Genomic DNA, 24,057 nt, shown 5'->3' on the forward strand with positions numbered 1-24,057 from the left:
CTGAAATATACAGCAATTCTTCCCCCCTCCCATCCTCCTTGTAGTTCATGGCAGACTGGCAGGCGGTGAATGGGAAGCTCAAGCAGATGATGGCAGTTCTGACAGGAGAGCTCAGACGGCTCCAGAAATATCTGCTGAGTCAGACTAATCCCGCCACACTAATCCCAGGAGCATTGTGGATTCGCCTTCCAGATTTTGCGGGTTAGGAACAGTTCTTTCCATTAAAACACTCTGTTCACTCCATTCCGTTGCCCTGACTCCACCCCACAAGAGATTATGTGGTAGTTAAACTGGAGAAGAAGGAGGAGGAGGAAGAAGAAGGAGAAGTAGTAGTAATAGTAGTAGTTTTGAAATAGTCTTCATTTCCACCATATCATCTCCTTAATGTAAACTTAAGTTTTAAAAAAAATCCTTCAACATATTTACTTCCCTTTTTAAACAGTAATAATAATAATATTTAATAATATGTATGGCTTTGTTTATTGTCATGGTCTTCAGTGGCCACTCTTCCATGCTTAGCAGTGCTCAAAGCCCAGTAAATGATCTCTCGGGTTGTAATCCTTGAAATGAAGGAAACAACGTGTTTAAAACATTGTTCTGCCTATTACTGAAGGAAAAGTGATGCTTTGTCTGGGCTTAATAGGTAAACAATAACAATGAAATAAAAATAACTTCCTGGGTTGAAATCCACTGGTGATCTCCATCAAGTCATATCTTGTTTCCACTTTTTAAAATTTTTGCCATGGTTGGTAAGTGAGTCAAGTGGTCGTTAAATGAATCCAGCTTCTCCCATTGACTCTGCTTGTCAGAAGCCAGGTGGGAAAGTCACAAATGGCAAATGCACGATCCCGGGATGACGCGTCTATTGTAAATACACGCCCAGTTGCCAAGCGCCCCAACTTTCATCAATCACATGACCATGGGGATACTGTCAAAAGGGCAAGGACCAATCATAAATCACTTTTTTACATGACAGGAAACAAATGGTTGTAAGTCGAGAACTACTTGCACATGGGATTTCAGTTTAAATCACCTTCTGTAGAGCCATGGTGGCGCAGTGTGGTTAGAGCCTAGTATTGCAGGCTAACTCAGCCCATAGCTAAGAATTCAATTCTGTGTGGCTCAAGGTTATTGACTTTACAACCACCAGGGAGCGCCAAATTTCTTTTGATTAAAAGAGACATTTGTTAAGTGAGCTTTGCCCCATTTTACAACCTTCCTTCCTTGTTGGGGACACCTCCCTACATCTTCCATATGATTTGGAAGTGGTTTTCCTGCATTTTCTTGGAATGATTTGCTTTACCTTTCCAGTTTAGCCCAGAGAAGATGGATTTCCTAGTGGTCTCACAAAGCATGGACCAGCTCTGTCTTCTTTCTTTTCTTTCTTTGTTTCTTTCTTTCTTTCTTTCTTTCTTTCTTTCTTTCTCTCTTTCTCTCTTTCTTTCTTTCCTTCTCTCTTCCTCTTCCATCTTCCTCCTTCTCCCTTCTCCTTCTCTCTTTTTCTTTCTCTTTTTCTCTTTCTTTCTCTCTCTCCTCCCTCCCTCCCTCCCCCCCTCTCCTTTTCTAGCTGGGCACCACACCTACCTCTTAGATCAGTGGTGGTTAACCTTGAGTGGCTAAAGGTTTTGGACTTTACGAACCCCCATGGAGCACCAAATTTCTTTTGATTAAAAGACATTTGTTAAGTGAGCTTTGCCCCATTTTACAACCTTTGTCGCCCCAGTTCAGTGATGGGTTCCTATCGGTGTGATAGGCAACTCTGTTCCGGTAGAAGCTGCCAGATTGCACAATTTGCACACGATTGCTCCAGTGCCGGTCCGTCAGGTGTATAGGGGGCTTTTAAAATTTCATACGCATGTGCAGAAGCAAAATCTTCCAAGGGGACGCTCTTGCGTGTGAGATTTGGGTGGTTTTTTTGCTTCCACACATGCGTAAAAGCAAAAAATCACCGAAATCACACATGAGCATGTGCAGGAGCACCCAAATCGGATGCGAATGCGGCACACCAATACAGCGGTAAGTGCAACCTGCCGTTGCCCCAGTTGATAAGTGAATCACTGCAGTTGCTAAGCTAGTAACCAGGTTAAGGGAATCTAGCTTGCCTATTGATTTGGCTTGTCATGTGACCTCAGGACACGGCAACTATCATTGGTGGTTGAATCAGTTGCCAAGGATTTGAATTTTGTTCACCTGATTCTGGAGATGCTTCAAAGGTCGTAACTCTGAAAAACGGTCATAAGTCACTCTTTTCAGTGCCGTTGTAATTTTGAATGGTCATTAAATGAACTGTTGCATGTCAAGGCCTACCTATGTTTTCTTTCTCACAGCCATGGTGCATATATGTTGTGCTTTTTTAATGGGGGCATCTACTTCTTGTAAACTGACTTTATCCACGACTGCAATACAAGGACACACATACGTGTGCATCAACCCAAAGACAGAATTGCCTACTGATTAGGCAGCCAAATGTTAGCCTAGCAAAGGGGGGTCAAACTTGAAGTCCGAGTGCTGGAACCAGCCTGTGGGGTACTTAGATCCAGCCGACGGGGCTGCTCTGGAAACAGCAAAGAACTGGCCTGCGGTGCTTCCAACAGCAAAAATGGTCTCTTGAGCGCCATTTTCGATTGCCAAGGCCTCCTGCAGCCCTCTGCCAGTGAGAATTGAGCTCAGGAGGGCCACATGCGATGGTTAGCCCTCCCGAGTTCCATTTTCACTGGCAGAGGGTTGCAGGAGGCCTTGGCAGTCAAAAATGGAGCTTGCAAAGCCCATTTTTGCTGACAGAGCGCTCAGACCGCCACAGGTGCCCCCAACATGAGCAACATCAAGGTGGCCACACCCACCTGGCTCCCCAAGGTCAAACACGACCCCGATGTGGCTCTCAATGAAACTGAGTTTGACATCCATGGCCTAGCTTGTTTGTGTGAAGTGAGGAGCTGCACTTTGCTCCATTTACCGGAATGTCTTCCGGCAGGCGGTGGGCAGGAGCATGCAGGCAGCGGGCGTGGGCATGGGCGCAGTGGCTGGGTGCATGCACCTGGTGCAAGATTTTCTTCCTGCGCATGTGCAGGAAGCAAAATCTGCAAAGAGGTGTGCTACTGTGAGATTTTGGTGATTTTTGCCAGGTTTTTGCTTCTGCGCATGCACGAAAGCAAAAAAAAAAAGGCAAAAATTTGCCAAAATCGTCGGTTGCACACGCCCTTGTGCAAAATTTTACTTCCTGTGCATGCGCAGGAAGCAAATCTCACAGCATCCTATGACAGCCAGTCAGCTGGAGCTGCGCACTTAGCTCCTGTCAGGCCGAAGTCTTCATGTGGAGTTAGAGAGTTCAGCCTGACAGCTCCATTTTCGCTACCGGAACAGCATTAATCCCCCCATTCCGGGAGCTGCCCATTACTGTTTGTGTGTAAATTATCATTCAGCTACATGGAGGTCAGGTGTATACACATTTGGGCTGCGTTTGCACAACAGCGTCCTCTGTTTTAGAAGACCTTTATTTATTTTTATTTATTTGTTTTGTCAAGTAAAGATATGATACTATTAAGATACATGATACTAGTAAAAGTCAAAAATTTGAAAAAGAGTATTATAAATAATAATATTCAAATACATACTAGTAAAAATGAAGAACATTAGGGACAGGGGACGGAAGGCACACTGGTGCACTTATGCATGCCCCTTACAGACCTCTTAGGAATTGGGAGAGGTCAACAGTGGATAGTCTAAGGGTAAAGTTTTTGGGGTTAGGAGATGATACTACAGAGTCTGGCAGTGAGTTCCATGCATCAACTACTCGGTTATTGAAGTTGTATTTCCTGCAGTCGAGTTTGGAGCAGTTTACTTTAAGTTTGCATCTGTCGTGTGCTCGTGTGTTGTTGTGGTTGAAGCTGAAGTAGTCGTTGACAGGAAGGACGTTGAAGCATATAATTTTATGGACTATGCTTAGATCATGTTTAAGACTATGTAGCTCTAAGCTTTCCAAACTAAGTTTCCTCTCCTGGCTAAGAAGGCAACTTTGATGCCCAGAAACCTTGCTGAAGGCTGGAAGGTAGGTGAAACGTGTTCCTGAGTGGCCTGGCTTGGCCTTGGATAAACACAGCCCATTTTTCAGGGAGGAGCAGGACTAGAAGTGTATGCACATCCTGCCTCCCTTAGGAGCAGCCTGCCTGCCCAAACATGGAATAAAAGAGCCACAGCCGCGGGCTGTCAACGGGAGAGCAACTACCTGCGCTAATCTCAAAACAAGTCTCAACCAGTTTCCCACCTGGGTTAGAAACTCAGCTTTTCCCACTGCTTGGGGACGGATCGGAGTGTTCCTGTTTATTTTGAGTCAAGTATGAGTTGTCTTGCTCCACTCCACCGGTGCCCGCGCCTGCATGCTCACAGACCCAGACAGATCCAGGCGCACAAGAGATAGCAGCTTCCAAGGGGCTCCCCTCTCTCTCTTCCAGCCTCCCCATGGCTGTGGATCCTCTGTGGGACTATCAGTTCCGGATCATTGTCCTGGGTGATTCCACGGTAGGGAAATCCTGTCTGCTGAAGCGCTACGCCGATGGGGTCTTTTCAGAGTCCATGAACCAAACGGTGGGGGTGGATTTTTACGTCCACTTTCTGGAGATGGAGCCCAACCTGCATATCAAGCTGCAATTTTGGGACACTGCCGGCCAAGAACGGTTCAGGTGAGTCAGGGGAGTTAGGTGGGCCTGGGGGTCTCTTGGCCAAAAGGTCAGGAGTGATGGGCTTTTCCCCCAAACCTTGGAAGACGTGAATGCGATGAGTCAACAGAGCCTGGAAAGTACGGAAGGCTTAAAGATCTCCTTCCTTCCTTCATTTGGAGAGGTAAAAACTTCAGATTCCCAGCCTGGTTGCAACTTGAGGGCTATCGGTATTGATGTTCTTTTTAATTATTGAATATTTCAGTGTTAGTTTTTCATGGGCTGTTTTTATGGCATGCCTCCCATTTCGGAGATGGGTGGCTGTGTAAAGGAATAAGCAAACAAAGGAACAGATGGGATGCATGAGGAAAAAAGAAATAAAAGAGCAATGGTACGATAACGATCTTGCTAACTGCAACGGTCTGATGATTAGATGCTCCCAGGGAAAGAAAGAACAAAGCTATTTAATCTAAGAGGAGCTAAGAGAATCCGGCTTCCCCCCCCCTTCCCCTTACAAGCAGTTCTCATCATACAACCATTTATTTAGTGACCATTCGATGTTACAACGGCACAGGGGTGAAATGCTCCCAGTTCACTTGTGCCTGTCGGTCGTCGGAGAGCCGGTTGTGAAGGGAGTGTGAGGCTCCACCAATAATGGGTTCCAGGTTACGCTATTTGGCGCACCATCCCAGTAGGAAATCCGGGATGTGCACACAGCTGCATGTCTCTGACGCGCACCCATGAACCCCCCATGTGAGATTTGGCTTCTGCACATGCGCATCAAGTGAAATCTCCTGTGAAGACATTTGTGTGAGTGAGATTTCAGTGCTTTTTGCCATTTTTTTGCTTCTGCACATGCGTAGAAGCAAAAATATTGGCAAAAATCACTGAAATCTCACTCGTGTGCGTGTCCTCACATGAAAGTTTGTTTGCTGCACATGCACAGAAGCTGAATCTCGTGACAATGGGTGCACATGAACCCACCAGATACGTACGTGCCCGTGACAGCCTTGGAGGGTGCACCAGTAGCACCGAAGAGGAGCAAACCGTCAGTGGGTTCTGCCTATCTGCCTGGACACCACCATGTGGACACAATATTAGTAATAATAATAATAATAATAATAATAATAATAATAATAATAATAATATGATGATGATAATGATAACAATAATAATGATAATAATAATTTATTAGATTTGTATGCCGCCCCTCTCCATGGACTCGGAGCGGCTCACAAATGGCAGCTTCCAGGCAGCTGGGCGGAGCCTCATGCTCCCTTTGCGACTGGCTCTTCAACGACTGAAAAGCACAAGCAAATGGCATTGAAAAAAGTGATTTATGGCTGGTTTCTGCTCTTATGACCCTAATATGATTGAAATTCCTCTACTTGGCCATCAGCAAAATTTCCAGCACACTCCACTGGAGTCAGCAATGGGTCGCTCCCGTTTGGCCTGGTCCTCTGAACCAGTAGTGACGGAGGCAGAAGACTCTGCCCACCTGACTGGGATGCTTCTGCGCAAGCGTGCATGTGAACGGTAGCAACAGATTATAGAACCCACTACTGGCTGGAGTCACCCTACAGCAGTGATGGTGAACCTTTTCTTCCTAGAGTGCCAAAAGAGCATGGGCCTGCACTTTTGTGCATATGCGAGTGCCCACATCCATAATTCAATGCCTGGAGAGGGCGAAAACTGGTTCCCACTTCCCCCTGGAGGCCCTCTGGTGGGCCCAGTAGGCTTGTATTTCACCTTCCCCAGGCTCCAAAGGCTCCCCTGGAGCCAAAGGAGGGCAAAAACGCCCTCCCCCATCCCCCAGGAAGTTCCCTGGAAGCCAAAAACGACCTCCTAGAGCCTCTGCAAGCCAAATATCAGCTGGCTGGCACATACATATGTGTTGGAGCTGAGCTAAGGCAACAGCTTGTGTGCCAGCTGATAAGGCTCCACATGCCACCTGTGGCACCCATGCCATAGGTTCGCCATCTCTGCCCTATAGAAAACAAAAAGTAAAAAATGGCATTGCAACTGGCCGCAAAAAAAAGAGTCAGAGTTGCTCTAATCTCAGAATCTCAGCACCCATGACTCGTGTGACCACAAAACCCCCCACTACCACTCTTCTTACTTCACCCTCAGTGCTCCAAGTGGTGTTCTGGGAGTCAATGAGAAACTCTGGCATTATGGGGTGAGGTATCATCAGTACGCTGATGATACCCAGCTGTACATCTCCACCCCATGTCCAGTCAGTGAAGCAGTGGAAGTGATGTGCCGGTGCCTGGAGGCTGTTGGGGCCTGGATGGGTGTCAACAGACTCAAACTCAACCTGGAAAAGACGGAGTGGCTGTGGGTTTTGCCTCCCAATGACAACTCCATCTGTCCATCCATTACCCTGGGGGGGGGGTATTGACCCCCTCAGAGAGAGTCCGCAACTAGGGCATCCTCCTCGATCCACAGCTCACATTAGAGAAACATCATTCAGCTGTGGCGAGGGGGGCGTTTGCCCAGGTTCGCCTGGTGCACCAGTTGCTGCTCTATTTGGATCGGGACTCACTGCTCACAGTCACTCATGCCCTCATCACCTCAAGGCTCGACTACTGTAATGCTCTCTACATAGGGCTACCTTTGAAGAATGTTCGGAAACTTCAGATCGTGCAGAATGCAGCTGCGAGAGCAATCATGGGCTTCCCCAGGTATGCCCATGTCACTCCAACACTCCGCCGTTTGCATTGTTTGCCGATCAGTTTCCAGTCACAATTCAAAGTGTTGGTTATGACCTATAAAGCCATACATGGCATTGGACCAGGATATCTGCGAGACCGCCTTCTGCCACATGAATCCCAGCGACCGGTTAGGTCCCACAGAGTTGGCCTTCTCCGGGTCCCGTCGACTAAACAATGTTGTCTGGTGGGACCCAGGGGAAGAGCCTTCTCTGTAGTGGCTCCAACCCTCTGGAAGCAGCTCCCCCCAGAGATTAGGATTGCCCCACCCTCCTTGCCTTTCGTAAACTCCTTAAAACCCACCTCTTCCGTCAAGCATGGGGGAATTGAGACATCTCCCCTTTGCCCATGTAGTTTTTGTGTATGATTCGATTGTGTGCTTGTTTTTTATATATTGGGGTTTCTTTTTTTGGACTTTTTAACCTAAAACTGTAATTTAGATTGCTAAATATTAGATTTGTTACTATGTACTGTTTTTTACCATTGTTGTGAGCCGCCCCGAGTCTGCGGAGAGGGGCGGCATATAAATCCAATAAATCTAATCCAATCTAATCTTCTACCATGACACCAGGGGTGGATTCCTACTGGAACAGTAAAGGACACCACACCAGTAGCAAAAGTTGAGCTGCGCACACAGCTTCAAGTGTCTTGTGTGCATGCGTCCATGTCCCAGTGTGCTTTGCTTCTGTGCATGTGCAGGAAGCAAAAAAATCAACAAAATCTGCCTCTTGCATGCGTCCCCTCATAGGATTTTGCTTCCTTTCCACCCCGAGTCTCCAGAGAGGGGCGGCATACAAGTCTAATAATGATGATGATAATAATAATAACAATAACAAACAATAGCAACAACAACAACAATAATATTCCTGCACATGCGCAGAAGCAAAAGCATTCTGGGGCACGGGCACACACATGCAAGACACTCAAACCTGCATGTGCAGCACACCGGTAGCGGCGGTAAGAGCAATCCGCCCCTGCACCACACCCAAAGGAATATAAAATATCAGAGCAATATCACACATGAATGGAGGACTTGAAAGCTTAGTTTAAGTTGGCTAATTTGATGGAACGCTTTCGTCCGACAGGTTTCAGACTTTTTTTGGTGGTGGTGGTGGTCTGAAAGTGGTGAGTTTTGTTTAAAAAGAATCTGGAATCTCTCATCCAGAAGGACAGCCAAGGGGTAGAAAATAGGGAATGAAACAAGACTTTGCTCATTCTAATATATTGATGCAAAGGTATGTATTAAAAGTTATTGAAATTTCACAAAAATAGATACACCAATTAATGTCCCAGAAAGTTCCTCCAAGTATTTTAACTGTAAACAGTAAAGTGTATATTGTAAATACAAAATTAATGTTTACAAAACATTAGCATTAAACTGGAAATAGAATGAGAAAGTTAATGTTTTGGTCAAATGAAGCAATTTTAATGGACTGGGAAGCAATTGTCGATTTTTTTTCAAGCAATAATATATACTGGTAAAAGATGCACCAAGATTTTGAAGAGCTATGTAAGAAAAAAAGATTTTGCCCTCCCCCAGCCTTCAAGAGCACTCTGCAGATCTCCTAAGTCCTCTACACCGATGTTCCCTCTAAGCTGTCCAGCTGCGCACGTAACAAGAGAACGGAGCGCTGCAGTTTCCAACTGCTGCACACCATTTTCAAATATTGGAGGCTGCACGACTGGGCACATGACTACAGAGTGGCATGCAGCAGTTTCCAATTGCCGTGCACCATTTTCTAATGTTAGAGGGATCACTGCTCTACGCAACCCTTTTTCGTGCAAGGTGGGACTTGGGGAGGGTAAAAATGGTTGTATTCAGTGTATAACTAACATTTCCACCCACTTTTAGGGGGTGTGTGTGCATCCTATACTCCAAAAAATATGGTACTTTCCTTATGAAAGATAGAAACAAAAGTGCTGACTCCATTTGTGTGAAAGAGTTTGTCCTTTTTTTCTTGTTGAACTCAAATATAGCTTGGATAATGGACGCGATGGCTCAGTGGCTAAGACGCTGAGCTTGTCGTCAGAAAGGTTGGCACTTTGGCAGTTCAAATCCCTAGTGCTGCGTAACAAAGTGAGCTCCCTGTTACTTGCGTCAGCTTCTGCCAACCTAGCAGTTCGAAAGCACGTTAAAAATACAAGTAGAGAAAATAGGGACCACCTTCGGTGGGAAGGTATCAGCATCCCATGCGCCTTCGGCATTAGGTCATGCCAGCCACATGACCACAATGTCTTCAGACAGCACTGACTCTTCAGCTTTGAAACAGAGATGAGCACCGCCCCCTAGAGTCAAGAACAACCAGCAGATATATGCGAGGGGAACCTTTACCTTTGTAGCTTGAATAACCCTATTCTAATTCCTTGTTTGCCCGATCACACTTAGCCAAGAGTTCTTCTCTTCTCCTCTTCCTCTCCACTTCTCCCTTCCCTTCCCCTCTTCTCCCTTCCCTTCTCTTTCTTCTCTTCCTCTCTTCTCCTTTTTCTCCTTCCCTCCTTCTCATCTCTCCTCCCCTCCTTTCTTCTCTTCCTCTCCCCTCCCTTCTCCTCCTCCCCTCCTCTGCCTTCTCTTCTCTTCTTTCTGGTTTCTTGCAATGTTTCCTTGCTCAACAAATCTTCTTTCTTTTGATGTAGGTCAGTGACACGCTCCTACTACCGTAATGCAGCTGGGGGAGTCCTGATGTTTGATCTAACCAACCGGGCATCATTTGAGAATATCAGAAGCTGGCATCAGGAAGTGGTGGACACAGTCAAACCTCACCGCCCAGTTTTCGTGCTGGTGGGAAACAAGAGTGACTTGGAGGCTGAACGGAAGGTGGGACAAAAGGAGGCTGAAAAGCTGGCTGCTTCTTTCGAAGCAAAGTATATCGAGACTTCGGCGAAAAGCAGCAGCAATGTGGAGGCAGTTTTCCAAATGTTAACTCTGGGCATCTACAAGGTCTTGAAAAGTGGGGCAATGAAACCTGGTCCACAGTGGGATGGAGTGAAAACCAAACTGCCTTCGCCGATTCAGTCAGAGGCTCCTGCTCAGGAAAAGAGGAAGAAATGTTCTTGCTAGCTGAAGACAAGAGCCACTGCGCAGTTGGGACAACATTCTTGTTAACAATTTTGCAAAAGAATTTACACATTGTGCTCCACTGCAGGTTGCAAAGCCATGATTTGTTAACTAAGTCAATCTAGTTTAAGCACACACAATCTGCAGAGTCCTTAAATATGATTTATACGTGCGCAATCTGGTTTGAAGAGCAAATTTTTCTAAGGAAATTCTGTAAACCTACTTTATGGGCACAAATCTTGAAGACTCCCTCACAGAGGCCTACAATCTCATTTATTCTCACAGGTCACAAATGTAAAAAGGAAAAAGTGTTCAAATGTAGCTGCCAAGGAAGAGTTGAACTCATGAAGAATCAAGCTGGGATACCGGTGGAGCATGGTAGTTTATTTGGTGTGGTGGCTGTGATCAACTTTCCATACACATCTCTAACACTAAACAAGGATTCATTGAACATCAGAGATCAGCTCAACTTCTAGCTATTCACTAAACTTCACATGACAACTGTTATTTTCTCTTGCAGGAACTACATCTTGGGACTTTTTAAAAAATTGGATTATGTTTATTAAAATTGTTTCCATAAATTATCTAGTCGTAAGAAAGGGTCCTTTCCCAATCTACCCATTGTCACTGAAACGGTGGGGATACAGAATATTTTTTTAATTACTTTTTTAAAAGATAAAATCTTACACAAATAGAAGAAAAAAGAGAAAGCTAACGCAAGGAAAAATGGTAAAAGAAAAAAGATGCAAGGTGATTTCCTTTCTTTATAGTAAAAATACAATTATAAATTTACCTCTATAAGTTACATATGTATTATTAGTCTTTTCTATTCATTATTGAAAATCTTGTATTTATTCTATATAGTCAATTTACACCTCCGATACCTCATCCCAATCCAAACATTTTGCTGAAACTTTAGTACCTTTTCCTCTAATATCTACACTACCATGTTCCCCCAAAATTAAGATTGTGTCTTATATTTATTTGAACCCTGCAATAAGTGCTGGGCCTTATTGCCATGCACTCAAAAGTCCAATTGGGCTTATTATCTGGGGGGAGGGGAGGGAAAAGGGTAGAATATGTTGGAATTATTTCAAATTCCAAACACTTCTCAGTTCTAGGGATGCTAAATTATCGTATTATTTTTTCAACTCTCTAACTTCTCTTTTATTCTCAAGAATTTGTACTTTGCCATTGTTTACATCTTCAGACACTGGTTTAGAGGTTTTACCTGGTAAAACCTATAATTAGAGTCTAGTCTACTCTATTAGAGCCATGGTGGTGCTGTGGTTAAGATGTAGCATTGCAGGCTAATTCTGCCCACAGCCAGAAGTTTGATCCTGACAGTTTCAGGTTGACTCAGCCTTCCTTCCATCCTCCCAAGTTGATAAAACTCCAATTCACTTGTGAAGTTCTGAATTATTTCTAGGCTCCTTGTTATTTCTCAATTCTATAGCTTCTGAGGATAAAATGAAAGCTAGCATCTCTTCTACGCTGAGAAAAGGGAAGATCTAAAAGAATAGGAACATAAGAATAATGTTTCACACTATTCATAGCTGGTTTCCCTACTAGGAGAAGCACTGTGTTCTTTCTAGCTTGTTGATGCCATTTGTTTATTCAAAGCAAAGCAAATTGTGGTTGTCACCTTTGCATAATTCACGAGACACCTTAGAAAAGCAGATACATAGGGTATTCATTTATTGTTACATTTTCAACTAGTGGAAACTTACATAAATTCTTCCGCAAAAGTCGCTGCTGAATGGCTCAATGCAAAGCTGATGCAGTCAAAACGTATATTAAAGAGAACAAGAGACAAGGAGGATGGGGAACCCAAACCAATGACTGTTTCCTCAATTCAGAGTATGGGCCAAGCACCCCCTCGGCTGCTCCAATGTACTTTATCAAGTGTGAAGTGAGGAGGGGGGGGTCTGCTTCAGAAACAATCTTCCCTCCGGAAGCAGTGAAGTCTAGCTTTTTCGCAATGCACAAATATTTGAAGCAGCAAATACTTCTGATGTGAGTAAAATGCTGGATGTCAAGTGTGCTTTTAAGAATTCAGAACTTTCCTGGAAAGAGTGCAGGCATCCGATCAAAAGGTGTATTTCACTCACTTTTACAGAAGGGGGGCGGGGGGGGGGGGAGGAGAAAAAAACGAATGAACCACAAAGACTTCTGGATGCGAAGAAGGGTGAGCGATCCACAGCCATTTGTCAGAGACTATTATCTTAGGAATAAGTAAGGCAGTTTAACCATGCCTGCAGATGGCTTTTTCTCTTTTTTTGGTAGTTCAAGTCTTGTTTTTACTGCATTTTCACAGGACTCGTGGTACAAATAGAATTCAACTTCCCCCCCTATGGACGCCATCCTGAGCATTAAATAAAAAAAGAAATTTGCTTTCAACTGAAGTTCCTGTCAATACTGTGGTCTGTTTTTGAGACCCATCGTTCATTTTCTGAAAGTAGTCCAAATACCGCAAATAGCAACATTATAAGTAGAGTGGGGGTGGGGGTGGGGAATGAAAAAAACAACAACAACCATCTATGGCCACTTCTAATACTGTTCTCAAAAATAGCAAAATATTTTATCCCTTGGACAATTGTGGATACTGTAATATCACTTAGGAGGAGGAAAATAAAAGTCTATATGCTCTGAGATAAGTTCCTCTGGGGGAACAGATGTGAGGAGACCTATTGACGGTTGGCAGATCTTCTCTCATAACCCTTTATTGCTGCACTGTGAAAAATATATGCTTCCCCTGTGAAGCAGTGCAAAATAATAATAATAATAAAAATATCCCATAGATGACCTCAAGGGTACTCCACAGCTTCAGAGGCAGACTTTTCTTTTTTCTCATAGAAGAGTCTTTTTCTCTCTCTTCCTTTTAATTTCTCTGTCTTTTCCCAAAGTTATTTCTTGGTCGTTTTGCGGATCAATGCCATCCTCTGAAAAGTAAAGGGGTGGGGGGAAAAGAGACAGATAGCATAAAGATGAGCCTCTTGATGTAATGGAAACCCTGGATGAGCTTGGGGAAGGAGATGTGTGAGTGACTTGATAAGTTAAACCAGGAATGTGATTAATGGAGCTCTAAACAGGTAATTTTACAATTCACCCAACAATCCACCTCTCCAGAATACCAGCAACTATTGAGTTCCCAAGATGGCTTGGGGCTCCAATTAAAGTCTTCTCCACCCACTTTAAATTACTCCCAAGGCATAACATATCTCCTTTGAACTTGAGGAAAGATACTTGCCCATTGCATTTATTGACTTACAGGCCAAATAGTAATTTCAGCGTAGGCAGCCCTAGTTTAGAACACCCACCCACCCACAAATTCTTTTTTAATAAATAGAACTGCAATGATTTAATTTGGGGAAAAGAGTGCAGTTCAGAAGATATAAACAATTAAGAAAAGGGATTGAGGCATGCATGATGATTTTTACAAAAGCTGAGGTGGAATTTGAACAATAGAAATTGGGCATGAAACCTAAACTTATTTATTTATTTATTAGATTTGTATGCCACCCCTCTCCGCAGACTCGGGGCGGAACTTGTTAGCAAGCTCTATTTTTCATTTGAGATATTCCCTTTTCTTGCTATTTATCATTGTTTTCAGGGAGCAGAAAATATTTGCCTCACATCACGTCATCTCACTGAGGTGTGAATTATGGGGGAGGGGAGAAGAGCTCCTTACCTGTTTGTGAGCTTCTGTAGTGCAGGCTTTTTTATATGGCCTGATTTCTTCAGAGCCAAAACCTGGGATCCACATGTTCCACTGGCGTTCTGGAGGGCAGCAACAACATCAGGGTGGGTCATGGTGGTGAGATGAAGTCATAAGCAGAAGACGATTTGAACAAGGTTTTTTTTAAAAAAAGGCAACAGAAGCAGATCCAGCCATTTAGAAAGCAATGAATTAATACTCTACTATATTACAGTTCCCCAAACTACCGTATTTTTCGCTCCATAAGACGCAGTTTTTTTCCTCCCAAAGTAGGATGAAAAATCAGCCTCGTCTTATGGAGCGAAGATGCAGGCAGGGAGGGGGGGGGGAGGCTGCGAATTCGGAAGCGCCATCCCGCCGGCTGGCTGGCTAGCTGCTGCCTGGCCCACCGTTCCCCGTAAGCTGCGCCCGTGAGCAGGCGTGCACCCCCAAATACACCCGAGCGCCCTTTTCCACGGGCGCGCGCTCCCCATCCCCCTGCCAGCCCGCGGGGAGGTGGGCGGGGGCGGGGAGGTGTGGCAGTAGGAGTAAAGGGAGCCGCGGCCGCCCCTGCCTCCCCACGGTGCCTCCGGCCAAATGCGCCCCTGGCTTCTCCACGCTGCCCTATTGCCCGCCCGATCCGCCTCCTCTCCTCCTCTGCCACCTCCTGCGTTGGGGCGCGATCTGCCTCCTCTCCTCCGCTGCCTCCTCCTGCCTTGGGGCGCAATCTGCCCCCTCTCCAACGTCGCTGCCTTCTGCCTTGGGGCGCGATCCGCCCCCTCTCCTCCTCCTCCGCCTTCTGCCTTGGGGCGCGATCCCCCCCCTCTCTTCTCCCGCCGCCCCCTGCCTTGGGCGAGCAGTCCGGGACAGGGTGGCTTTACGCCATGAAGAGAAAACGGCCGACTTTTCCCTGCTGCCGGAGCCGTTTCCTCTTCATGGCGCAAAGCCACACAGTCCCGGACTCCGGATTGCTCGCCCAAGGCAGGAAGCGGCGGAGGAGGAGAGGGGGCGGATCGCGCCCCAAGGCAGAAGGCGGCGGCGGAGGAGGAGAGGGGGCGAATTGCGCCCCAAGGCAGAAGGCAGCCATCTGCCCAGACAGAAAGGAAACAAGAGAGAGAAAGTGAGAAGAAGAGAGAGAAAGAGGGGGAGAGAGAGAGAAAGAGAGAGGGGGAGAGAGAGAAAGAGAGGGAGAGGGAGAAAGAGAGTGGGAGAGGGGGGAGAGATAGCAAGAGAGGGAGAGAGAGAAAGAGAGAGGGAGAGGGGGGAGAGAGAGGGAGAGGGGGGAGAGATAGCAAGAGAGAGAAAGAAAGAAAGAGGGAGAGAAAGAGAGAGAGTGAGAGATGCTCAGTGAGCCTTTCTTTGAAGTTGCCTTTCTTTCTTTCTTTCCTTCTTTCTTTTTCTCTCTTGCTCTCTTGCTCTTTCATTCTTTTTTCTTTCTCTTGCTTTCTTTCTCTCCTTCCTTCCCTCATTCCATTTCTTTCATTCCCCCTCTCTATTTTTATTTCTCTTTCATTTTCTTTCTTTCTCTCTTTCTTGCTTTCTTTCTTGCTCTTTTTCTTTCTCTCTTTTACCTTCCCTTCCTCTATTTCTTCTTTTCTTTCTCCTTCCTACCTTCTTCCCTCCCTCCCTTCAGTCCTTCCTCTCTTACTCTCCCCTTTCATAAGTTTCCTTGCTTCCTTCCTCTGTTCCTGTCCCTTCCCCCTTTCTTTCTTTCTTTCTTTCCTTCCTTCCTTTCCTCCCTCCATTTCTTGCTTTCCTTTTCCTTCCTCCCTTCTTCCCTCCCTCACTCCCTTCTTTCACTCCTTCCTCTCTTCCTCTCCCCTTTTTGGCTCAAAATATTTTTTTTCTATTTTCCTCCTCTAAAATCTAGGTGCGTCTTATCAGCAGGTGCGTCTTATAGAGCGAAAAATACGGTATTTTTTTTTTTGGGGGGGGGGGAGAGCATGGTTCTGTGCACAGGTGGTGCGTGCACACATGCCTGCTGCTCATACAAATGGAATGCGTGTGTATCCGCTCACTGTTGCTCATTGAATTGGGAATGTGCATACATGCATGCTCATTGTTCCTGTGGCCCATTTGTAAACAGCTCATGGACCACTATTAGGGGGGCACAGCCCAGATGTTGGGGACCCCTGCACTATATTATTGAGAAATACATGCTTCTGCAGGAATTTGACTTTCGTCCCTCCGACTCCCAGCCCCCTTTTTTTATATCTCTTCTGGCAAACCTGTGAGGCACCTCATTAAAAAAAAAATACCCCAAGATCGTAAATCTTTCCAATGTGGGCCTTGCATTCTGGGCTGATAAATGAGTGACAAGAGATAAGATTGCACGCAAAGATAGGAAAATTGACCCATGATGCCATTTATGGTTACCAGAAAGAATCTAGAAACCTCTTTCTGTGCTCCTGTCATTGCAGGAGATTGACACCTCATTTGGGATTCCTTTCCATGCCTTGCCCAATGGGACTGCAGCAATCATTGGTGTACCTGTGCAGAAGTTACCGTGTCAACATTACCCTATAAAACAGTATTTACTAACCTTAGCAAATTATGAGAAGTGTGAACTGGCTGGGGTATTCTGGGAGTAGAAGTCCACACATTTTAAAATGACTTAAGGTTGGGAAATACTGCTTTAAAACATGACAGCAGTGCAAGAGTTACAGAACTGAAACTGCCGGGCAACCTTCTCCATTCTGGTGTCCTCCAGAAGTGATAGGCTACAAAAGTTCATAATGTCCATTGTACGTGCCTCAAAGAAGCTGCACCCCATGTGTGTATGTGTGCGTGTGTGGGTGCGTGCGTGCGTGCAAGATAGAAAAAACTTCTGGAAGGCTCAATTGCGACTTGGGAACTCCAGACAGTATTTATCACAGGTGTCTCCAACCTTGAGACTTGTGGACTTTTAAGACTTGAGGACCTCAACTCCCAGAGTTCCTAAGCCTTTGCTGGCTGAGGAATACTGGGAGTTGAAGTCCACATGTCTTAAAGTTGTCAAGGTTAGAGGTCCCTGATTTATTATTATGCTTCAGATAGAGGCTCATTGAAGGAGCAAAAGAGGAAAAAACAAGGAAGAGGGCGACCGGCAGCAAGACCAACAAACTCAGCTAAGGTGGCAATAAATGCATCGTTGGGAGATTTGATAAAACTGTTTAGGAATAGATTATGGAGAAAATCTTTCTATATTGTCACTAGGTATTAAAAATAACTTGATGGCAACAAAATCAACATAACTGGAGGGGAGGAAAGTTTGCAGATTATCTCTGCAATGTAGCCCAGAAGGAAATGCTGTAAGTATGGACAAAACCAGGTTATGGATAAAATAAATCAAAACAACTAATAGGTTAAAGTGGCAGCTATCATGAAATAAGACACATGCATGCCTTTGCACTGACCAAGATGCAGCTGGACATCCTTTACTTCCAAAGTGTTAGACTTGCGATGCCGTGCAAGCTGGCAGGCGGCGGTCACCACGCTTTCAATGAAGTCATCAGCAATCTGCAGCAACATCTGTCAAAATGGAGTATAGCATCAGCAAGAATGGCGGAGGCCCACGAGAAAAAGAAGGAATAAAATGGCACATTTTAACCAAGGAGAGGTTTAGATGCTTGTGATGATCGTTTCAGCTAAGGTCGGCCTACCTCCTCCACGTCTTCATCCAGCTGTTCATTTGGATCCACTTCTCTAACCAGATCCTGCAGTTTTTTCTTTGTTAATATCTATAGAAAATATCAGCATTTTTTAATCAGATTCATTCTGCCAGTGTCACTTCTGTGCAGTTAAAATCAGAGGATCTTGCTTTAGGAGCACTTCCAGTCAACATAGATGACAGAGCCCCTACATGGAACCTCGAAAGTAGAGGTGGGGAATCATGGCCCCTTTAGAACTTGTGGACTTCAACTCCCAGAATTCCTGAGCCAGTTAAGTCCAGTAGCTATAAAAGGGCCATAAATCCTCACCCCTGTTCTAAAGCAACTCCTCCACCCCAGAGCCCTCCAGATAAGCTGACTACATCTCACATATGCCCAATTACCTGATTACTTTCAGGACTCAGGCGCCCCCCACTGCTGGGTGTCCCAGGCATCTTTGCCACAGATGTATTGTTTGCCATGGAACTTTGAGGAGGAGTATTGCCTGCTTCTGGTTTGATTGAAGAAAAGTTTGATAAATTGATCAAGGTAGATGGACCAAACTGGTTCATAATCTGTTGAGCTTTAGCCTTGAGGTCATAGAGCTTATCCAGATCTTGCTTCTTTTTTGGATTATGCGGGCCCAAACCAATCAGCTAGAAGAAGAAACAGACCTCAAAGTTAGCAACAAGGTAGCAGAATTGAAATGTCAATATCTTGGACATACATAGCCCACTTAGGTTTTTTTCCCTGAGCCATGAGTTATTGAATGCAGTACATTAATTCAGCTCAGACTCTATTAGTTTATTTTACCACTGCAATTTGCAAGACCACAAGACCAAACCATGCTTTACATGTACAATCAAAAATAGCAAGTTCAATATCTTTATTTCTTTGGTTTTAAGAAAAAGGTCCAGGCAGAATAATACACAAAATTTTTAAAAGATTACAATGTTAATGTTCCATTCTTGTCATCATGCATTTACTTTACTCAACACAGTGACAAAAAGACGATGCAATTAATTTTGCGGGTTAGGTTCTCATCGAAATATTTATTGTCAAGGTAGAACACAACTGCCATTAAAAGGAGCTGGCTATGAAAGGGGGCAAGGACATGGAACTCAAAGCCAGAATAAATTTTAGATTCTCTTTCCTATCCAATACTGGGCAAAGTGTAATTACTTTGCCTCATTCACATTGTGCTAGAATACTGGTTTACATGGCAAGTATTCCTTTTGATTTCTAAATGGTTAGGGTGGTTGTAACAACTTCTTGCTGAGAAGGAAGCACTGTGTGGAATCCCACTTGGGTTATCATCTTCCAGTACTATTTGCATAGCTCTCTCAATGTTTACTTTCTAAGAAGATGTTTCTTCTCTCAAGTTTATTTTAAAGAAATACACATGTAGGATATTGGATTGTTATTTAATCTCACCTATTTGAAAGCTTCATAATTTAGGTCTGTTGCACCTAAAGGTCCAATCCAATTTATCAATCCTAGATTAACTGTTGCCCTAAAAATTAAATTGATAGATGGATAGGGGCTATTTATAAAGTATTTAAGGGCTCCAACAAGAATGAAATGCTAGAACACAGAGTGATTGATAGAATAATAAAGCAAACCTAAGTTCTAATCGGTACAAAGAGAGAAGAGAGATTTCAGTCATATATTCAAGATCTTGAATTAAGAAATAGCAAACAGATCCTATTATATTCTGTTAATAAACTGGAAAGCAATAAATTCTTGCAAAGCTAGTTTATCATCAGATTTCAATTTCGGCACATGATTAAAATGAACAAGTCACAAACCTGCAGCTTTTCATTATGATGGTAGCATGCCATGCGAAGGTCACTTCAAGCTAATTTACTTACAGCTATCTGAGTATCTAGATCTTTAATTACATCAGAAACTGCTGTGGGGCCATTGAATGGAGAGGCCATTTTCAAAAAATGAAAAAGGAAAAAACAAAAAGTTCCTGCAAGTAAATAGTCAGAATTAACCTACATAACAGTTCTTGCCTGGTTGTGAATGTTTATAATATTCTTTCAGAATGGTGTGTTCTTGCTTACAGCCTGAAAAGGAAGAGACTCTGACATGCAACAAAGCACAACACAGTATTCCCCATCCCCATGTCTCCTTTTAAACATTTTATAATTTAGGAAGTTACTGTTTCATACTTTTCGCCAGCCCAAGCCACTGACAGGACAAGCTTGTAGAAATCAAAGTGGTAGTTACCCAAAAGGCATCCTGGTGATACTGTGTTCCATCAAAATGACTAAACAGCTTTGATTTGCTTCTATGGTTGGTTACTATTCATGGGTTTCACATGTTGTTTAAGTATGTGTATGCATTGACTACCAGAGATCTGCCAGCTTTGTGGCCCAAAAGAGGCCCAGAATTGTTCTGAAATCAGAAACCTATCTCATTTAGTGACAAAGATCTGCTTGAGGATGGTGATCCACTTAGCTTCTGGCCCCAAAGTGGCCCAGAACTGATACGAAATCAGAAATCTCTCTCACTTAGTGACAGTGATCTCCTTAGTGACAGTGATCCACATAGTGGAAATAACATCCTTAATGATGGTGAATCATTCTCTGAAGGTGACAGTGTTCAGGGGTGAGGATCTGAGCAAGAAATGGGACCAAAAGGGTTTGAAACCTTTGAGATGTCCCACTTAGTGACGGTGACTCGCCTAGTGGCGGTGATGCCCTTAATGATGTTAAATCATTCTCTGATGGTGTCGACCCACATTAATGTATTATTTTTTTAATAAAAACTTTTTCCTCCAAAATTTCCATATATACATCCATGCATATACCATATCAAAACATTCATAATTATACATTTCTATTGATATGTCATAACTCAATAGCCTGTTTTTGCACTTATTTATATTGTTATTTATCAGTCCGTTTTTTCCTCATTTCATTACTCTCCCCTTCCTCTCCTCCTTCTACCTTCTTTCTCCTCCTCTCCCCCTTTCTACTTCCCTCCTCTCCTTCTCTCCCCCACTCTTCCCTTCCTACTTCCTCTTTCTCCCTCTTGACAAAAGGGGACAGGGGCATTTGTAAATTCAAAGTAACCTCAAGGAAAGTGGGGATTCTTGCTGGGAAGGCGGGAAGCCTATGAAAGAGAGCCCGAGTGATGTGGAGGCAGTATTGGGCTGGCAGTATGTGTGTGAATAAGTTAAATCCCCCACACATTTCAGGCCAGCCTACCCTGAAGGGTTGTTGTGTAGGGGAGAGAGGGTCCTTGGGTTACACTTAAGATATGGCGCCCACGCCGAACGCTAAAGAGCAAACAGGCATCTCCGGGCTCCTTTTCTCCGTCGCTTTGGCTTAGTTTAAAGCAGGGTTTCATCCCGGCCTCCCCTCTGTCTCCCTCACGGCACATTTACTTACCGGCGCCTCAGTCGTCTAGCTTCTCATATCGCTCGCGCTTCCTCAGACGAGGAGCCACCGCCACCAGCCGCCTTCGCCCTCAGCGGGTTTTCCGCCGACACAAACACTTCCGGGGTCACCACCCCCAAGCCACGGAAGTGCCGGGAAACACCCTTTTGTCAGCCCGCGCGCTCGCCAACCAATCGGGATGTCCTTTTCCTGCCTTTCGTCCGTTGGGCGGGGTCTAGGGCAGACCGCGCAAGCGCCAACTCCATACGACGTTTGATTGGGAGTTGTAGTTCAAAGGAGATGTGGGGAAGTTTTGTGTGTGTGTGTTGGGGTGTGTGTGTTGTGTTCTTTGCTCTTGTTCTGTGATAGAAGGGGGCGGTGTACCCCGCCGTAACGCGAGGATTTAAGGCTCTTGCTCCATGCAGGTCAGACCGCGCTGCCTGCTCGCAGCACGTTGCCTGTCCATGAGAACTGTCAATTGAAGGGGTTCCTTTGTGCCACCTAAGATTGGTTATATTTGGTGAACTGACTTCTTTTGGTCAGTTCAGGGTTAGGCAAAGTTGGCCTTCTATGACATGTTTACTTCAACTCCTAGAATTCGTGAGCTAGCGTGATTGGCTCAGGAATTATGGGAGTTGAAGTCCACAAGTCATAGAAGAGCCAACTTTGTTTACCCCTGGGTTAGCTTATTCTTCAGTGCCATGTGCCTACTTGGAAACTAATTTCATTCAGTTTGCAGACCCAAAGGTGCTTTTTTTTCAGGAGGCAACTGGTCTTTCTTGGGTTTTTTTCCTTTTGAAGACATTTTGCTTCTCATCTAAGAATCTCAGGGAAGAAATCCATGAGACTAGAGAGGAGGGGTCTCCTATAGATAAGTAATGATTGTGATGTTGACATTTTTCACAACATTCCTGCTGGTGTTCCCCCCCCCCCCCCCCCATCATGTTTCATTTTGTGGCTATGGGGGAACTTTCTTTTGAAGACGTTTTGCTTTGCATCTAAGAAGCTTCTTCAACTCTTGACAGGACGGTGGGGAATAGAAGGATTGATATCTCTTGCAGACGGCTGATCATTTGCAGCCTGGCTTCAACGACCATCTAAAAGGATGCAAAGCAAACATCTAACCATCTGCAAGGAATATTAATTCTTCCATTCCCCACCGTCCTGTCAGGAGTTGAAGAAGCTTCTTAGATGCAAAGCAAAACGTCTTCAAAAGAAAGTTCCCCCATAGCCACAAAATGAAACATGATGGGGGGGAGGGAGAACACCAGCAGGAATGTTGTGAAAAATGTCAACATCACAATCAATACTTATCTATGTATAGGAGACCTCTCCTGGATTTCTTCCCTTATATTTTTTAAAGGGAAACAGTTTTTTTGGGGAAAAAGATGCTTCTTTTTTGTTTTATTACATAGGACCATTGTTAGACAGTTTAGTTGTCTTTTTTGGTCAAGATGATGGAAAGGTGCTTTTTCAAGAGGAAACTGGACATTCTGGTTTTCCTTTGAAGATGTTTCACTTCTCATCCCAGAAGCTTCTTCAGCTCTCGGATGAGAAGGGAAATGTCTTCAAAGAAAATCCAGTTGCCTCCTGAAAAAAAAAGGAAAACCACCATTGGAACAACCAGGACCTGGATGACTGAGAACCTCTAAAGACGTTCAGTTCGTAAGGATGAACATTTTGTGTGAACAGAGCAGAGAGAACAATGGGGGAGAAAGCAATAGATATTGCACCAATATTTTGGAAAGAGAAATAAAATACCTGTATATCCCTCAAATAGAATCCTCGATTTCAAGAAGGAAGATTGCGGTTCCAATGCTAAATAATAAATAAATAAAATAAATGAGCTAGAACTGCATTTGCACAATCCACTGGATCGCAAACTAGGCAAGCCCGTTTGGTTTACTGTCGGTTTTATAGTCCGGCCAGCCCTACGAATTTATGAAGCGGAGCTCATTCAAGCCATGGGTCAGCATATTGTTATATGAACCCAGCCAGGCTCTACATTCGGCCTTGCTCAAGGTTTCATTTGGAAGGTCTCTGCGCATTAAAGTTAAGGTCAACTTTCAAGTGGAAAGAAAAACCAGGAAACAAATGTAAACGTACGAGCTATGACTTGGTGCACCAGCATGCCTACTGTCCCTGTCCTAAGTTTCTCTTATTGGTACCAATTTCATGTATATAAACAGTGTTACAGTATTTCCTTGTATAATAATAATAATAATAATAATAATAATAATAATAATAATAATAATAATAATAATAATAATAATAATAATTTATTAGATTTGTATGCCGCCCCTCTTCAAAGACTCGTATAACTACCAATAGGTACAGTATTTGACAAATAATAAATAAATACTTCGGTGGAATTGATTTATTTCAACAAAGGTGCTTTATTTTTTTCCAGTCTGGGCTGGTGCATCTAACAACGGAAGTTAAGAAGCAAAGCTAATTAATCCCCTTAATTGGCAAAGGTCATTAATCCTCTCTACTCCTTGCGCTAAATGTGCCTTTTAACACGTGTCTTATAACACGGAAAGCTAAACTCCAAGGCTTTCTATCCAGAATTCCGCGCATTAATTTGCATATCGAATAAAAAGCGGGGAAACGCTTCCCCTGTTTTAAAATCGAACCAGATTTGGAGCCGTCGTGGCAGCAGTGATGAATCCAAACCTCAGTGGAGTTGACTAGGATGGCTGTAGATTTGGATAGCCGCCTCGCTGTGACCTTCAAGGGTGACCCGGATTAACGCCAGCGGCGCTCGAGAAGGGCGCGCTTAAAAAAGGGCTTCTGCTGTGATTAGCACACGGAGAGGGGTGGCTGCGGCTTGCTCCTCCCCGTGCGGAATCGCTATCAAGAGATTTCGGAAGCATAATTTTTGCAAACTGGGGTAGCTGGTAATCGTTTGTTCCGGCTCCCTG

The 24,057-nt window shown here is 44.3% G+C and overlaps 2 protein-coding genes and 1 non-coding gene across 4 annotated transcripts; 2 read left to right on the forward strand and 1 right to left on the reverse strand.

The window, feature by feature from the left end:
- Window positions 1-4,307: 4,307 nt before the first annotated feature.
- On the forward strand, window positions 4,308-11,223 carry LOC139173897 (ras-related protein Rab-39B-like). Its single transcript, XM_070763783.1, has 2 exons — window positions 4,308-4,676; window positions 9,998-11,223. The coding sequence occupies exons 1-2, from the start codon at window positions 4,456-4,458 to the stop codon at window positions 10,419-10,421; spliced, it is 645 nt and encodes a 214-aa protein (XP_070619884.1). The 5' UTR covers window positions 4,308-4,455; the 3' UTR covers window positions 10,422-11,223.
- Window positions 11,224-12,099: 876 nt separating this feature from the next.
- TAF12 (TATA-box binding protein associated factor 12) lies at window positions 12,100-21,366 on the reverse strand. Of its 2 annotated transcripts, none has more exons than XM_070763785.1 (6): window positions 21,146-21,366; window positions 18,149-18,400; window positions 17,757-17,834; window positions 17,511-17,625; window positions 14,110-14,198; window positions 12,100-13,360 (listed from the first exon to the last, which is right to left on the reverse strand). In XM_070763785.1, the coding sequence occupies exons 2-6, from the start codon at window positions 18,314-18,316 to the stop codon at window positions 13,325-13,327; spliced, it is 486 nt and encodes a 161-aa protein (XP_070619886.1). In that variant the 5' UTR covers window positions 18,317-18,400; window positions 21,146-21,366; the 3' UTR covers window positions 12,100-13,324. The 2 variants fall into 2 exon arrangements, with proteins under 2 accessions (XP_070619886.1, XP_070619887.1); XM_070763786.1 differs by lacking the exon at window positions 21,146-21,366 and adding an exon at window positions 19,616-19,684.
- Window positions 21,367-23,915: 2,549 nt separating this feature from the next.
- LOC139174576 (U11 spliceosomal RNA) lies at window positions 23,916-24,057 on the forward strand. The gene has a single exon (XR_011560385.1). It is a non-coding gene; the product is annotated as a U11 spliceosomal RNA (small nuclear RNA).

The sequence above is a fragment of the Erythrolamprus reginae genome, chromosome 11 (assembly GCF_031021105.1).
Source record: "Erythrolamprus reginae isolate rEryReg1 chromosome 11, rEryReg1.hap1, whole genome shotgun sequence".
Classification (NCBI taxonomy): Eukaryota; Metazoa; Chordata; class Lepidosauria; order Squamata; family Dipsadidae; genus Erythrolamprus; species Erythrolamprus reginae.

Coding starts and splice junctions, on each gene's coding strand:
- LOC139173897 (XM_070763783.1), top strand. CDS start 4,456: ATGGCTGTGGATCCTCTGTGGGACTATCAGTTCCGGATCATTGTCCTG. Junction 4,677..9,997: donor GCCGGCCAAGAACGGTTCAG/GTGAGTCAGGGG, acceptor CTTTTGATGTAG/GTCAGTGACACGCTCCTACT.
- TAF12 (XM_070763786.1), bottom strand. CDS start 19,684: ATGGCCTCTCCATTCAATGGCCCCACAGCAGTTTCTGATGTAATTAAA. Junction 14,199..17,510: donor GGATGTCCAGCTGCATCTTG/GTCAGTGCAAAG, acceptor GCTGCCCTCCAG/AACGCCAGTGGAACATGTGG. Junction 13,361..14,109: donor CTACAGAAGCTCACAAACAG/GTAAGGAGCTCT, acceptor TTTACTTTTCAG/AGGATGGCATTGATCCGCAA.